The sequence below is a fragment of the Mytilus edulis genome, chromosome 5 (assembly GCF_963676685.1).
Source record: "Mytilus edulis chromosome 5, xbMytEdul2.2, whole genome shotgun sequence".
Taxonomy (NCBI): Eukaryota; Metazoa; Mollusca; class Bivalvia; order Mytilida; family Mytilidae; genus Mytilus; species Mytilus edulis.
This window is the reverse complement of record NC_092348.1, coordinates 63,011,804-63,026,346: the sequence shown is the minus strand read 5'-3', so window position 1 is coordinate 63,026,346 and position 14,543 is coordinate 63,011,804. Positions and strand designations below refer to the sequence as shown.

At 31.1% G+C, this 14,543-nt stretch overlaps 1 protein-coding gene across 3 annotated transcripts in view; it reads left to right on the top strand.

Moving 5' to 3' along the window:
* LOC139524167 (TBC1 domain family member 31-like) overlaps positions 1–14,074 on the top strand; it is a 40,402-nt gene extending 26,328 nt beyond the window's left edge. The window contains exons 13-24 of one of the 3 annotated variants that reach the window (XM_071318785.1): positions 2,470–2,649; positions 3,369–3,548; positions 4,291–4,343; positions 4,872–5,024; positions 6,606–6,741; positions 7,311–7,403; positions 8,697–8,837; positions 9,716–9,832; positions 10,443–10,520; positions 10,937–11,099; positions 12,539–12,625; positions 13,451–14,074. In XM_071318785.1, coding sequence (XP_071174886.1) covers positions 2,470–2,649; positions 3,369–3,548; positions 4,291–4,343; positions 4,872–5,024; positions 6,606–6,741; positions 7,311–7,403; positions 8,697–8,837; positions 9,716–9,832; positions 10,443–10,520; positions 10,937–11,099; positions 12,539–12,625; positions 13,451–13,581 — 1,512 coding nt within the window. In that variant the 3' untranslated portion in view covers positions 13,582–14,074. Of the gene's footprint in view, positions 1–2,469; positions 2,650–3,368; positions 3,549–4,290; positions 4,344–4,871; positions 5,025–6,605; positions 6,742–7,310; positions 7,404–8,696; positions 8,838–9,715; positions 9,833–10,442; positions 10,521–10,936; positions 11,100–12,263; positions 12,341–12,483; positions 12,626–13,450 lie in introns of those variants that run through there. The other 2 variants (XM_071318786.1, XM_071318787.1) reach the window with 2 other exon arrangements.
* The last annotated feature ends 469 nt before the right edge of the window (positions 14,075–14,543 follow it).

Sequence of the window (14,543 nt, the reverse complement as noted above, 5' to 3'; positions counted from 1 at the left end):
ATAACAGACTGGACATAAATCACATATGCCTATGTGTTGTTATTTGTCAATGAAGAAGAAACCTTGTTCAAAGTAATGGCTTCTTGAAACATCATTGAGTCTAGCTTACTTAAATGAGGATAATGGTTCACAAAAGCTGAAATAAGGGTAAAAAACTTGATTAAAAACATAGATTATTAGTATCATTGGTCAGATACACATTATGATATATATTAGACATTTGTATTTCACACTTTCTATATATAATATTTGTTTATCAATGGCATATTATCCTTTCTGTAAATTTGCATCTGGTTTATGAGAGTATATATTGTATCATTGTTATCAATGAAATCAACAATTAATATCTATATTTAATCTAATCCATACATTTAATCTAAACATCCTTCAGGAACAATGTTATTTAGGAAGACAAAGAGTTTTGCTTTACCTTAGGAGTGCATACACCAAAGTGTGAGACCATATTAATATATTAGGTCATGCCAGCTGTACCCTTACGTGATTATAAGTCTGCACACCTATATATATATATATATTTTTCATTGTACATCAAAACAGTGTCTAGACTTGCAGAACTCAAGAGTCTGGATGGGTTTCAGAAAAGATAATAATGGGCCAATTAAATTAAGGATAGAGAAAAATGGGTCAAAAAATAAAAATGCAGACAAATTATTAAACTGTGAAAAATGGTTTCATGGCATTTTTTTTATCAGTGCATCCATTACCACCAAGTAATTGTTTTCTAGTGCAGATTGATTCATTGTTTTCTTATGGTTCAGTAACATATTTCCATGCAGCTGACTATGTGGTATGGGCTCTGCTCACTGTGAAGGCTGTATTGCATGGTGACTTATAGTTGTTTATAATGTCTGTGTCATTTGGTTTCTTTTAAAGAGTTGTCTCATTGGCAATCATACCACATCTTCATTTTTATATATTCAGTACAAAAACTTATAATACAATAAATTATTTAGGTTATGTAGATTGGATTGACCTGGACTGCTTTGCATGTTCAGGAATGTCTGAAATTTGGCATTGCATCAGGCTTTATATATTGACCCATGTTAATTTTAGATCAGTGCATTAAAACCATGGTCAGGATTGTCTGAAATTTTGCATTGCATCAGGCTATCAATATGGACCCATGTTAATTTCAAATCAGTGCATTACAACCGTGTTCAGGATTATCATAAATTTTGCATTGCATCAAGGCTATGAGCATTGACCCATGTTAATTCAAAGCAATGCATTAAAACCATGTTCACATTTATTTGAAATTTAGCATTGCATCAGGCTATCTATATGGACCCATGTTAATTTCAAATCAGTGCATTAAAACCAGCTACCAGTTCTTAGTTAGCTAAAATTCGAAATATAAATATTTTCCTTGTAAATGCATTTTTAAGTTAGATTGAAGTCCAATTTAATTTTTAATTTCATATAGCTGCAAATGATCCATCTATATTTTTTTAATAAAATGATCAAGTTTTATGTCCAACAGATACAATTTACATCTTTTTTTCTTATTCTACTCCAAAAAATATATAAAACGGTTTGAAAGTTCACTCAAAGGCAAACTGATTGATTTTGTTAGTTTCTATTTTGTACTTTTTGTCTTAGTTTCGAGGACATATTTAGCCCATACTGTTACATAGAAGGCTGTTTTAGTCCAGACTTACTGGGACCAGTAATGTTCACATTGTTATAGTTAAAACTAACATTTGAACTGATTGACAGCATTCAGAGAACATTTGGAATACATTGTCAAACAATAGACCGCGTTTTTTCAGTTTTTATGGTTTTGGTAATGTCATTTGGTAGTGCTTAGCTTTTTAAGTAGACATCTTGACTAGCACTCAGAATTGATTGCTCATTTATTTGTTTGGCATGTTTAATCAAATTATGATTGTCCATTCACAGTTTGCAAATATAGAAAAAAAACTATAATGTGGCAGTTAATCAAATATTGTGTGGTCCATGTATTTGGGAATATATTTTGAATGGAATTTGATTTTTAACAAAATATCATTGACATATGTATATATATTTCAAATTAAAAAAAAAAAAATCACTGAATCTGTTATCCATCTTTAGACCATTTTTTTGCTTTTATATTTTATGTATGGAGCAATTTTGCAATGTTTATTTCTCTATGAACTATTTTATGTTTACATAATATACATATATAAATTATGAAGAACTCAGAAGACAGAACATTTTGTATTTGTTGGTTACCCTACCCACATCATAAAGATCAAAGGCCTCTCAAGAAACCATTTCATTTTTTTTAATTTTTACTTTTATCATCATCATCATCCTTTTTTGCATGGATATAATAAACAGGAACAAACAAATACTGTTCTATTAATCATAATAATTTCAGATTCATATATTCCTCTTACCATAATCATAATAATCATGATAATGATATTTCATTAGATTCCTACAACAAATGATTGTCTATTTCAGGTTTATGCTTGGCCATTACTGGAGACGTTATTCTCAGAAGTTCTAACAAGAGATGAATGGTTGATGTTATTTGACAACGTGTTCTCTAACCACCCCTCCTTCCTTCTGATGGTCGTTGTAGCCTATGCCATGTCAGCAAGAGGTCCTCTTATGCAGTGTATAGAATTAGATGATTTTAAAGTAAGTGTATATCAATTGTCATTTCAATTCAAGATGTGGAGTCAATGAGACAGCATGAATGATGATCAGAAGAACATCTAGATGTCAACATACAGTTTCAACAATAGACAGGTGTCGATTCAAGATGTCAAGCTCTATATCCTCACAAGTTTATAACATTATTTATAAATTTAATGGAACTGCCATTAACACCAATTCTCTTAATGAATAAAAGCATTAAAATATCACATAAAACAAATATTGTTGTCACTATTTCATCTTGGTTGAAAAGTTTTGTGGTAAATATATAACAAAAACTGTCTCTTATGTAAAGAGTATGAATACCAGTTAACAACCAAAGCTTACTGTATAACTCAAGCAATGAAAAAACTCCACCTCATGGAGAGCTTAAGACTACTATAGTTAATGTTTATTTATATGTATAAACACGATTATTGTATGAGAAATACAAAGGGAGCAAACTTCTGATAGTGGCAAGCACATTTTTCTTAATGATAATTAAAGATTAATCACCTTAAAATATCAATGTACTAACACATTCAGTGGTGGATCCAGAAATTTTCATAAGGAGGACACATTGACTGCCTAAGAGGGGGCCGCTCAAGTCTTGTTTCAGTGATTCCCTTTAATAATCAATCAATTTTTTTTCTTAAAAGGGAGGGGGGCACTGGCTTTTGAAACTGTAGAAACTTACAATGTTTTTGATTGTTCTATTTCAGTATTTTTACCACCATAGAAATGCAGTAGATATTAAACATGTGGTTAAGGAAGCGTATAGATTGATGGAATCTACCCCTAAAGACATTCATCCAGAGAAGACATTGGAAGATTTCAAACCTCTTACTGTAGGACAATATCCTGTCTTCAATAAATATCCCAAATTTATTGTAGATTATCAGGTAAAAATACAAAATGGACAAATATAAAAAAAGAAGATGTGGTATGATTGCCAATGAGAGAAATCTTTAAAGGAGACCAAATGAACGAGGAATTAACAACTATAGGTCACTGTACAGCCTTCAACAATGAGCAAAGCAAATGACATATTTTCTTCATGAAAATGAATTCAATCTTTTTCATACCAGATATTTAAGATTGGAATGAAATGCATGACACAAAATACAAACTCCAATTGATTGATAATGTGTAAACGATTATTTATTTACATGGTTACTAAGAACAAAATTCAGTCAATAAATCAAATTATCAATGCATCATTTTAAGAAATACATTTGGTGCAATATGATATGCTCTTTGCAGACTTTTATAAAAAAAAAAAAAAGTGAGCTGACAGTGCAAGACTCTCATGAATAGTAATGGTCATTGAAAAAACCTCATTGTTAATACAAATTTGTGAAATCTTGTCAAGTCCATGCAACCAATTATTCTTGCAGTTATTATTGTAAGGAGATTTTTTTCCACAAATCTGACTTTTCACACCTTTGTATATAAATTTCTATAAAATAGCACTGTACCATAAAAAAAACCATTGAAAATAGAAAGAAAGTTACATAATTTATAAACAGACCTTTCGTTTTACTTCAATAGTTGAGACTGCAACTCATTTTGTCTGTTATTTTATTTCATTGCTTATTTGTTACACATCATGATAATAACCTTGTGTTCATTAAATACTTGTAGGTACAAGAAAGAGAAAGGATAAGACATGAAGAAATGGAATATATGAGACAAAAGTAAGTTACAGATGGTCAGTGTAAGGGTCAATGAGATATGGGTAGGAACATGCCTGAACATATGCTAACATATGTATATTTTCTCTGTATCCAAAGATCTAAAATTAATCCTCAGTATTCAACTTGAAAATTTCCTGATAGATTTTGATTTTAAAAGAAAAGCAGTTCTAATAGTGGATAAACAATAGGGGCTTACATAACATGAATTATAAAAAAAATGATGGTTAAATTGAACAGTTGTACATTGTAATTACTGTTGTTTGTAAAGTCAGTTTTGATTTGGTAATGATTTTGTATCAAAAGAATAGAATTTATGATCTGCATTTTGAAAATTTTTGTTAATAACAGCATGTCAATATGAGATTTAGTCAAAACAACTAATTTCAACCAACATTTCAGAATTGGATTAACCATGTCTTATTTTTTAGCAAAACATTGTAAACTAAGTATTATGTATTTTTGTTTAAATTTAATTGTGTCTTAATTTTATAGCCATAACCATGTATATATTTGTCTTCTTATTTTCAGACATTTGTCTTTGGAAATGCAGAAAGAAACCCAGAAACGACAACAAGAGGAAGAAGCATGGTACAGACAACAACAGCTCCTCCTGGAGGCAGAAGATAAAAGACGTAAACTTATCCAAGACGAGGAAGTGAAACTTGTAGATCAAAGAAAGAGGTAAACACTATCTTTGTCCTTATTTATTTTCTACAGGTCTGTTCAGGTTTAATTAGGGGCCTCAGTGGATGAGTGGTTTAAGTAGTGCATCTACTGTATCACTAGCCTGTCAACAATGAGGTTGTGAATTTGAACCCTGCAACTGGCAAGTACATTTGACTCTAACTTTCATTGACAACTGGCAAGTACATTTGACTCTAACTTTCATTGACAACTTGCAAGTACATTTGACTCTAACTTTCATTGACAACTGGCAAGTACATTTGACTCTAACTTTCATTGACAACTGGCAAGTACATTTGACTCTAACTTTCATTGACAACTGGCAAGTACATTTGACTCTAACTTTCATTGACAACTGGCAAGTACATTTGACTCTAACCTTCATTGACAACTGGCAAGTACATTTGTCTCTAACTTTCATTGACAACTGGCAAGTACATTTGACTCTAACTTTCAATGACAACTGGCAAGTACATTTGACTCTAACTTTCATTGACAACTGGCAAGTACATTTGACTCTAACTTTCATTGACAACTGGCAAGTACATTTGACTCTAACTTTCATTGACAACTGGCAAGTACATTTGACTCTAACTTTCATTGACTAGGATTGACAGTTTTCTAGTTGAAGGTTTGTGGTTCACTTTAAGCTCCCCAGCTTCCTCCACCAGGACTGGCAGCTACAGAATAGCTCATTATGCTGAAAGCTTCCTCCACCAGGACTGGCAGCTACAGTATAGCTCATTATGCTGAAAGTTGAAGGTTTGTGGTTCACTTCAAGCACTCCAGCTTCCTCCACCAGGACTAGCAGCTACAGAATAGCTCATTATGCTGAAAGTTGCATTGAACACCAATCAAGTCAATTGACTTTGGGTCTGTTCACATTAAATTCTGTCTAGAGCTGTTTGAAATCTGTTTGTTGAAATAAAAGCAATATTACATTGAGATATATACATACTGTGGAGTCATTTATTTTGGTGAGTACCAATTTCGTTTTTTGAGAAAAACTTGCATATTCGTGGATATTATATTTCGTGGTTTTGGCAAAGTCTGCATATATTCCTATGGAAAATTTGTAATATGCTGAACCTTTAAATTCGTAGTCACCTTACACCCACAAAATCCACGAAAATTAGTATCCAACGAATATTAATAAATCCACAGTAATCTATTTGAAGGAACAAATGCTGGAGTAGTCAATAAAATTTGTATAAAAGTTTTAGTCAGTTGTTATTGTTTAGCCACACATTCCATTTTATATACTGTAAATTCACAAATTATAGTGCGCATTTATTTTTGGCGATTTTGTAATTCTACACTAAAATGTACTTTTAAATTTCACGATTTTGAGAAAAATCCTGTTTAATTCATAGAAAATATTTCAAAATGCGAGTTCAAATTATTGCGTTTACAACTCTGTCACATTTTTCGTAATAATAAAAACCTCCCATTAATTTCTGCATTTACAGTATTCAGTAATATAAGTCATTTGCTAAATAATTTACACAGTCACTCCTTAGGATAAGTCGAAGTCAGTAACGATTCAAAGATGTCTAAAATTACTTTTGTTGTTTTCAGATTGTATGCCATGAACAGGGAAGTAAAATTAAAAGAGCTACAATTATTAGATGCAGCAAGAAGAAAGTTTTTACATTTCCAGAAACAACAAAGAGAATCTGAACTGAAGAGACTTGATGATGAAGTTCAAAGAAAGGTAAAAAAAAAAAAAGTTTATTTTGTTGGATAAATATATTTTCTTCTATTTCGTAACCACAAATATTTGTCTGAAATAAAATGAACTTATTTAGATGAAAATGGATGTGTAATTATATGAAGTTGTCTAACTTGTGTGGTCATCTTTTAAAATCTTACAAACATAAATCCTTTTTTTTTTTAATTTCTTCAGAAAGGCAAGTGCTTCAAGGGGAAATAATTTTTGTGATTTTACTTTTGTCTTGTTAAGCAAACGCTGATGTCTGTCTTTCAAAAGTACCCTACATGAAAAGTTTTGAAGCTTGACCAGACTATAAAGATGATAAAGCATATACGTTTTAAGAATGTTTGACTTAGGAAATGCAGCAAATATTTCTTTTCAATTTAATAGGCACCATCCTGTTTTCTTGAACAAGTACAAGTTCATTTTTTCAGAAACCTAAAATGCATTAAACACTGATCTTGAAGCATCTCAGAAGAACTAACATTCACTAATTTTTTGCTTTTCTAGGTTATGATCACATGATTGCTGATATACTGTGAAATAGACATTTATTATGTTTTTTTCAGGCCTTACAAAGAGACCAAGAAACAGAAACAGCTATGGAAGAGGCAGAAATAAGAAACTTAGAGTTACAGTTACAAAAGAAAATGTTTGAACAGGTATGGAAAATTTACAATAGCAACTACACTTAGAAATGGAAAACTTGAAGTTACAATTACAAATGAAAAAGTTGGAAAAGATAAGGAGTTGTACAAACAGAGACGTTTTATTTTACTGTGGATTCTTTATTAGATTTTATTAACCAACTAAGTACATAATTGCCAAAAATGACTGGTTATTAAAAATAACATATTTTCTGTAATGGCCCTGTTTTTCTGTAATGGCCCTGTTTTTCTGTAATGGCCCTGTTATTTCTGTAATGGCCCTGTATTAATGCCCAGCTTGTCTGTATTGAGCCCAGTTAGGGTTTTTAATAAAGTTAATAAAATTAAGCTGTAAAAAGTATAATACCTTTTTGTATTTTATTTAATTTAGTTACCAGCAACAAACATTAAAGAATTATATAAAGGGATCACTGTCCATCCTGTTTTTCAACACATAACTTCTTTCAACTTAATATCTTGGATATTTGGTATATCTAAAGCTTGATCATGGTGAAGTACAAATTATTTTTTTCAAACTAAACTGTCATTAAAAGAGTGAGAGAGTACATCAAGTTGGCAGCAACGTGTTACACCTTTTTTCAGTTGGTTAATAAATGTATTAAGAAATGGGTGTTTTTATAATGGCCCTGTTATATGTCCTTGGTCAATAATAATGGCCTCAGATGTCTGTAAATTACAGACTTCCTCGACCATTATTACAGACCTTGGACATATAACAGGGCCATTATAAAAATACCAATTCATTTATACTAGAGTAATGCACACATCTCAACTTATTATATCTCTTTAAAACTTTGTGATGTTCTTATTTATTGAAATAATAATCAAGGCTAATCTTTGCTTTTGACTTTTTACCTATTAAATCACAATCGGTATTTAGATATGACCTGTAGGTTAACCTTTTGATGAAAAATGCTTATTTTTGAATTTTGGTCCACAATGTCTCAAGTTTCATACATGTACTGTGGATCCATTAATGTTCGTTGGATACCAATTTTTGTGGATTTCTTGGGTACAGGAGTACCACGAATTAAGATGTTCAACGAATAATGCATTTTCTAAAGGAATGAATGCAAACTGTGCCAAAACCACGAATTTAAATATCCACGAATACACAAGTTTTCTCCAATCCACAAAAATTGGTACCCACGAAAATAAATGAATCCACAGTATTGAAAAACTCACAACCTCTCACAAATGACTGAAATTGGTCAACAATTGTTGATATTTAAGATTACAAAAAGAGAAATAAGTATTAAATTAGAATTATTTTTTATTTCAACACAGGATTTATTTAGAGAATTTGCTACATCATCTCACCATCTCAGAACTGAACAAGACATGCATCGTAAACAGTCTGAGCTTGAGGAGAGAATACAGGAAAAACTGAGGGATGCTGAAAGAGAAAGACAAATGGAAATAAGAAAGGTAAGATCATTTTGTTATTTTAGTATAATTCAATTTCGAATGTAACGCATCTTCTGATTGGCTGACATCGTTTTCTTTATCAGCCCATAGACATAATTTTGTCATGTGACTGTGGCGTCATCAACATTTTTTCCTGATTTACTCCGGTTCAAAATGGATTTAAGAATTAAATTATAAGAAATGACTGTAATATTTTTTCTGCCTATTCAAAATAACATAAAAAGTGTGGCGCACACTTTAAATAACCTGCTATGCAGGTTATTCAGTGTGCACCACATTTTTGATGTTATTTATTCATAGACAGAAAAAATATTACAGTCATTCCTTAAGTAAATAAAAACTGTAAATCAATACAAATGACAATTCATTAAGCTATAAATACATTATTTGTAAAACAACAATTAAATATATTATTATATTGCATCTGAAACTTTTCATTAACTTTCATAGAAGTAAGCACTCTATGACAAGCATGCATAGATATGATAAAAAAAATTGTATTAAATTAAGGAAGTACATGCATCAGCATTTTTATCATTTAGCATTTGAAAAATAATACACAACTATGAAAAACTGCTCATTTGTTGACCCCCCTCCCCAAAAAAAGAACATTAAAAGAAAAAAGAGAACATGGCCACAGTTATAATTTGAATTGCATGCATTTATCATATAGGTTATAGTCAGGTGTTTTAAAACAACATCTTTATTTTTATGATTTTTATGCCAATGTTTAATGGTTAAGAAGTCAGCTATATCATTCCTACTATGGCTTCCTACACGAATAAATACTGACTGCCCATGAAATATCACAATAGGGTTAAAAGTGTCATTTAACACCAATCAATCAAATTATCAATATATCATTCCTTTATTTACAGACATTACAAGATGGATTAGCCAAGTCATCACAACAGAATATTGAAGCTTGGGCTTCAAATGAGTATGAATCTAGACGTAGGCTACAAGATCTAGAAAGAGAGACTATGTCATTACAAGTAAGTAATCATTCATACCCGTAGCCAGGGGGGGGGTTCGGGGGGTTTGGACGAACCCCCCCTTGAAAACAAATAAGCACTGTTAAAGTCAATGTTCTGTTCGAAATTGTGACTGTTAAAGTCGAGTTTGTTAGTCCAACGAACCTCCCCTTGGAAATTCCTGGCTATGGGCCTGTCATTTGTTTGTTACTTTAATTTTATATGTATGTAAAATCTTGGAAAAGATTTTGAATCATTGGTAAATGCATTAGTTGTTAGTCAAGTGTGCTAATTCTGCTGAAAAATATGAGCTTCTTTTCCATCAGATTTTCTACAAAAAAATTAACTAATACATCACAATTAACTTTGTCATGAATTTAACCAAATTGAATTTTATTGGTTTCCTTTAATTAATGAAATGTGTATTGGTTTAGAAATATTGCATGCTGGTTTTGACCATATATCCCATGCATGATTTTGTGATTGACTTCGTCTAAGTTATAGCTTTAGTTGCCATTTGGTCGTCAGAATTTCTCATAACTTTGTAAATGTGATTTATTGAAATAGAAAAAAAACAAGATTGTAAGCAAAGTATCTTATTATTTATTCTTTTATTATCTTCATTTTCCAGCTTGCCAAAAGGAATGCAGAAAATAGGTCATTAGAAAAAGAAGTGCAAGATTTAATGACAAAGGTTCAAGATAGAAAGGTACATAAATAATAAAAGAATTTCCTGTGGTACAAATTATTTTGTTGGGACAGAAACCAAATAATCTCAATTTTTTTTTAACTTGTTGAAAGGGCTATTTAAGTTATAGCTGTTTATGTTTTTATGCCCCATTGAGGGGCATTATGTTTTTCGGTCTATGTGTGACGTCAGTTCGTTTGTCTTTTTTTGCGCCTACAGGTGAAAGTTTTTGATCAAAGCTTTTGAAGAAGTTGAAGTCCAATCAACTTGAAACTTAGTACACATGTTTCCTAGGATATGATCTTTCTAATTTTAATGCCAAATTAGAGTTTTTACCCCAATTTCACAGATCACTGAACATACAAAATGAAAGTGTGAGTGAGGCATCCGTGTAGTATAAAAACATTCTTGTTTATATTTATTTTCTTTTTATTTAGGATACAGAGACAGAAGTTGCTCACATGGAACTGTATGAACAGAAACAGGATGCAGCTGAGAGTGGTCAGAGACGGTTAAGATTATTGGAAGAAGAGGGATATGTTGCTCATGAGCATGGGAAATCTCTCACACAAGACGCCTTATGTAATCTAAATAACAATAGTGAGTATGCATATGAATGTTATAATCAACTTATATATATATATATATATATTACAAACTTTTGCTCTCCCATTTGCATCCAAAGTGTTGACTAAGATATCAAATATGATCACCTGGACTTCTCCCATCCGATACCTAAACCCATAGCTTTGGCTGTGCTGGATGTACACATTCAAAACCACGTCTGATTGGGTTGAACACATGAGATCAGATTCCGTGTGTAGGCTAGATGCCACACTTTCTTCACAATTTAGTTTCCTTGTGTCAGCAAAGTGCCTTGCCATCTTCACAAATAAGAGTCCTTGCCACAATTAATTTGAGAGGTCTGTTGAGGCCATAAAAAAGAATAGGTTTGTTTGCCCAAACGCTACCTACCCAGAAAAAAGCTGCCTACTCAAATTCTTTTATTGTCCTGGTTTGAAGAAGTTTTTTTTTATCAGATAGGCATGAAGACTAATAAACACCCGATACTTCAATTACTCTTTTTGAAAAAAAAAAGAAAATGCCTACCTACCTACCCACTGTCTCACCTTTGAGTAGGGTTTGGGCAAACCAAAATATTTTTAATTGTGGCCTGATGGCTAGTTGCACAACAAAATTTTTGAACCTTTCCCAACATAATCTCTTTTCCAGTGGTAGTTTATATTTTCCATCCTTTATCATTAACAACCTACTTTGCAGAAACAACTTCTTGGACTTATTGTTTTAAAATTTGTTCTTTTTCTGAAGATGGTTGAAATATTTGCCACTGAACATTAGGCCAACAATAATCAATATTTTTTATTTGATTTTCAAGAATGAGAGCATTGACTTATAAGTTCTTTGATAGTTTTCTGCCTGTTTGAATCAGGAACTTAACATTTCCAAGAAAAAAATTTGTCCGAACAGATTTTTCATAAAATAATTCCCAATTCATACAAGAACAAGTCCTATCAAAGACACACAAGCCATTGTTGTATCTTTTTTATTCAAATTAAAGTCCTGAGATAAACAATAACTTGGGATTTATATATATGTAAACAAATTCTAATGTTAAATATTCCACAGAAAACAGGTACTAGGCTAGGAAATACCACATCAAACAGTACAAAACAATTAATATATTACAGGTACTAGACTAGGAAAAACCACATTAAACAGTACAAAACAATTAATATATTACAGGTACTAGGCTAGGAAATACCACATTAAACAGTACAAAACAATTAATATATTACAGGTACTAGGCTAGGAAATACCACATTAAACAGTACAAAACAATTAATATATTACAGGTACTAGGCTAGGAAATACCACATTAAACAGTACAAAACAATTAATATATTACAGGTTCTAGGCTAGGAAATACTACATTAAACAGTACAAAACAATTAATATATTACAGGTTCTAGGCTAGGAAATACCACATTAAACAGTACAAAACAATTAATATATTACAGGTTCTAGGCTAGGAAATACCACATTAAACAGTACAAAACAGTCGGATATGTATCAGACTTTACAGACTACAACTAATTCTTCTGGAGGTAAGTTAATCTAAGTTGAGGCAGTGGAGATACTTTTTTCATTTATGATTTTTAAGGTCAAGATCAATTCTTTATTAAATAGACTGAAGTTTCAGGAAATTTTGGTCAGTTTATACTTATTCACATTTTTCTGAACTTATTCAATTGAAATCCCTTTGAAGTGGGCAGTATCTTTTGATTTTATTATCATTAGGTCAAAGTTTAGGGTCATACTAACTATAAGAAGACTAAAACATTAACTGTTTTGATGCCAGGACAGCCAGGTTAATTTATAAGATAGATTTCGCTTCAACTAATTTAAATGACAAAAAAAGTGTACCTAGGTAATGGAAAATCAATGAAACAAAAATAACTGAAATGCTTTCGTATCCATATTTGAATTTTTAGCGTTTCTTTTAAGTGATATTCCTTAAGAACATTTTGTTATGATTGTTTTAGAATCAGTGATTATTTAATGTTTTACATCTAACCATCATTAGGAAAACTTGGAAAACTTGAACTGACTTTTTAAAGTAAATAACAAAGGAAATATTATTGTCTTTTTAACTTCATGGACACAGGAATGAAACTAAAGATAGTAAATATAGTTGGTTTTGCTTAACTTTTGGCTTCAACGTGTTGAACAAGACCAGGTTTGTCAAGGGGAATTGCAACTTGTTGTCTCAATTTGCAGAACCTGTGAGCTTTAAAATATTCAAACCAAATATCAGATCACTTTAGAACTGTATAGTTTGCTTAAATGTAACCTAATGGGATTTTCTACTGAAGCCCTCAACACGTATAAATATTTCGTAACACTTTAAATTTGTTTTCTTTATTTTTCAGTTTTTTTAGAAAGAAGTGGTCGTGCTTTTGATGAGAAGGAAATAGCTCTGTTAAATGAAGTTAGAAATTTAAGACAAAGACTTGCTTTAGAGAATAGATCAAAGAGGCCACCAGCTGTACCTTGTGAATAAACAAAAACATTTTGGTTATGAACTTAGTATCCGTCCAATGAACAAATCTTTGTCAAGCTAGATTATATTCTTGCATTTATAAACATTACTGCCATGATATTTTATGATAGATTTATGCCAAATTAGGGTTTGAACCAAAATTGCACCATTCACTTAACACATATTCTTGTTTAAACAAATTTAATATTTGATGAAATTATATAATTCAATGTCACATTCCATATTTTATGAAATTATATAATGACAAAATAATGCCAAAACAAAATTGCTCTCAATTGTGTTTTCTTCTTTGGCCTTTGGTGTGTAGCTGTCTCATTGAATAAACAGCTTCATATCTTTATAGGAAGACTTTCCTGATCTATGTAACATTGTATATAAGAATGGCTAGAATTCAACTGTAAGTTGCAGCTGGTATATCATTGTAAATTCTCATTGTTTGTATTAAGTTGTATATAGTATATATTTATTGTATTAAAAACAAAAAACAAACAAAGTTGTTTTTACTCATTTGAAGTTGAGACTTTTATGACTGAGATTTTTTTTATTCAATTGAAGTGGAGACTTTTCCACTGAGGAGAAGAGATACCAGTTTGAGTTTGAAATACAATAAAATATAATGAATTTATAAATGACTATTTCTTTACCGATGATCCTTCATTGGCAATGTATCTACTTTTCTTTTATATCCTTGTATGTTATTAGTTTGAATTTAATTTAGATAGCTTTAAAAGCAATTTAAAATGATGTGAAGAGTTTTGAACATTCAAAAGAAATTGAACAATTTGAAAAATTTATGTTTTTCTCATATTTTTGTCTTGCTTGATGGAAAAAAAAGGAAGATAGTATGCTGTTTGCGGTGATGGTGGTGATGGTGGTGATGGTGGCGGAGGAGGCAGAAGCAGCGTCAACAATGTATTAGTTTTTGATTAGGTCTAGTTTGTGGTGAACCACAAGTGGTAGTT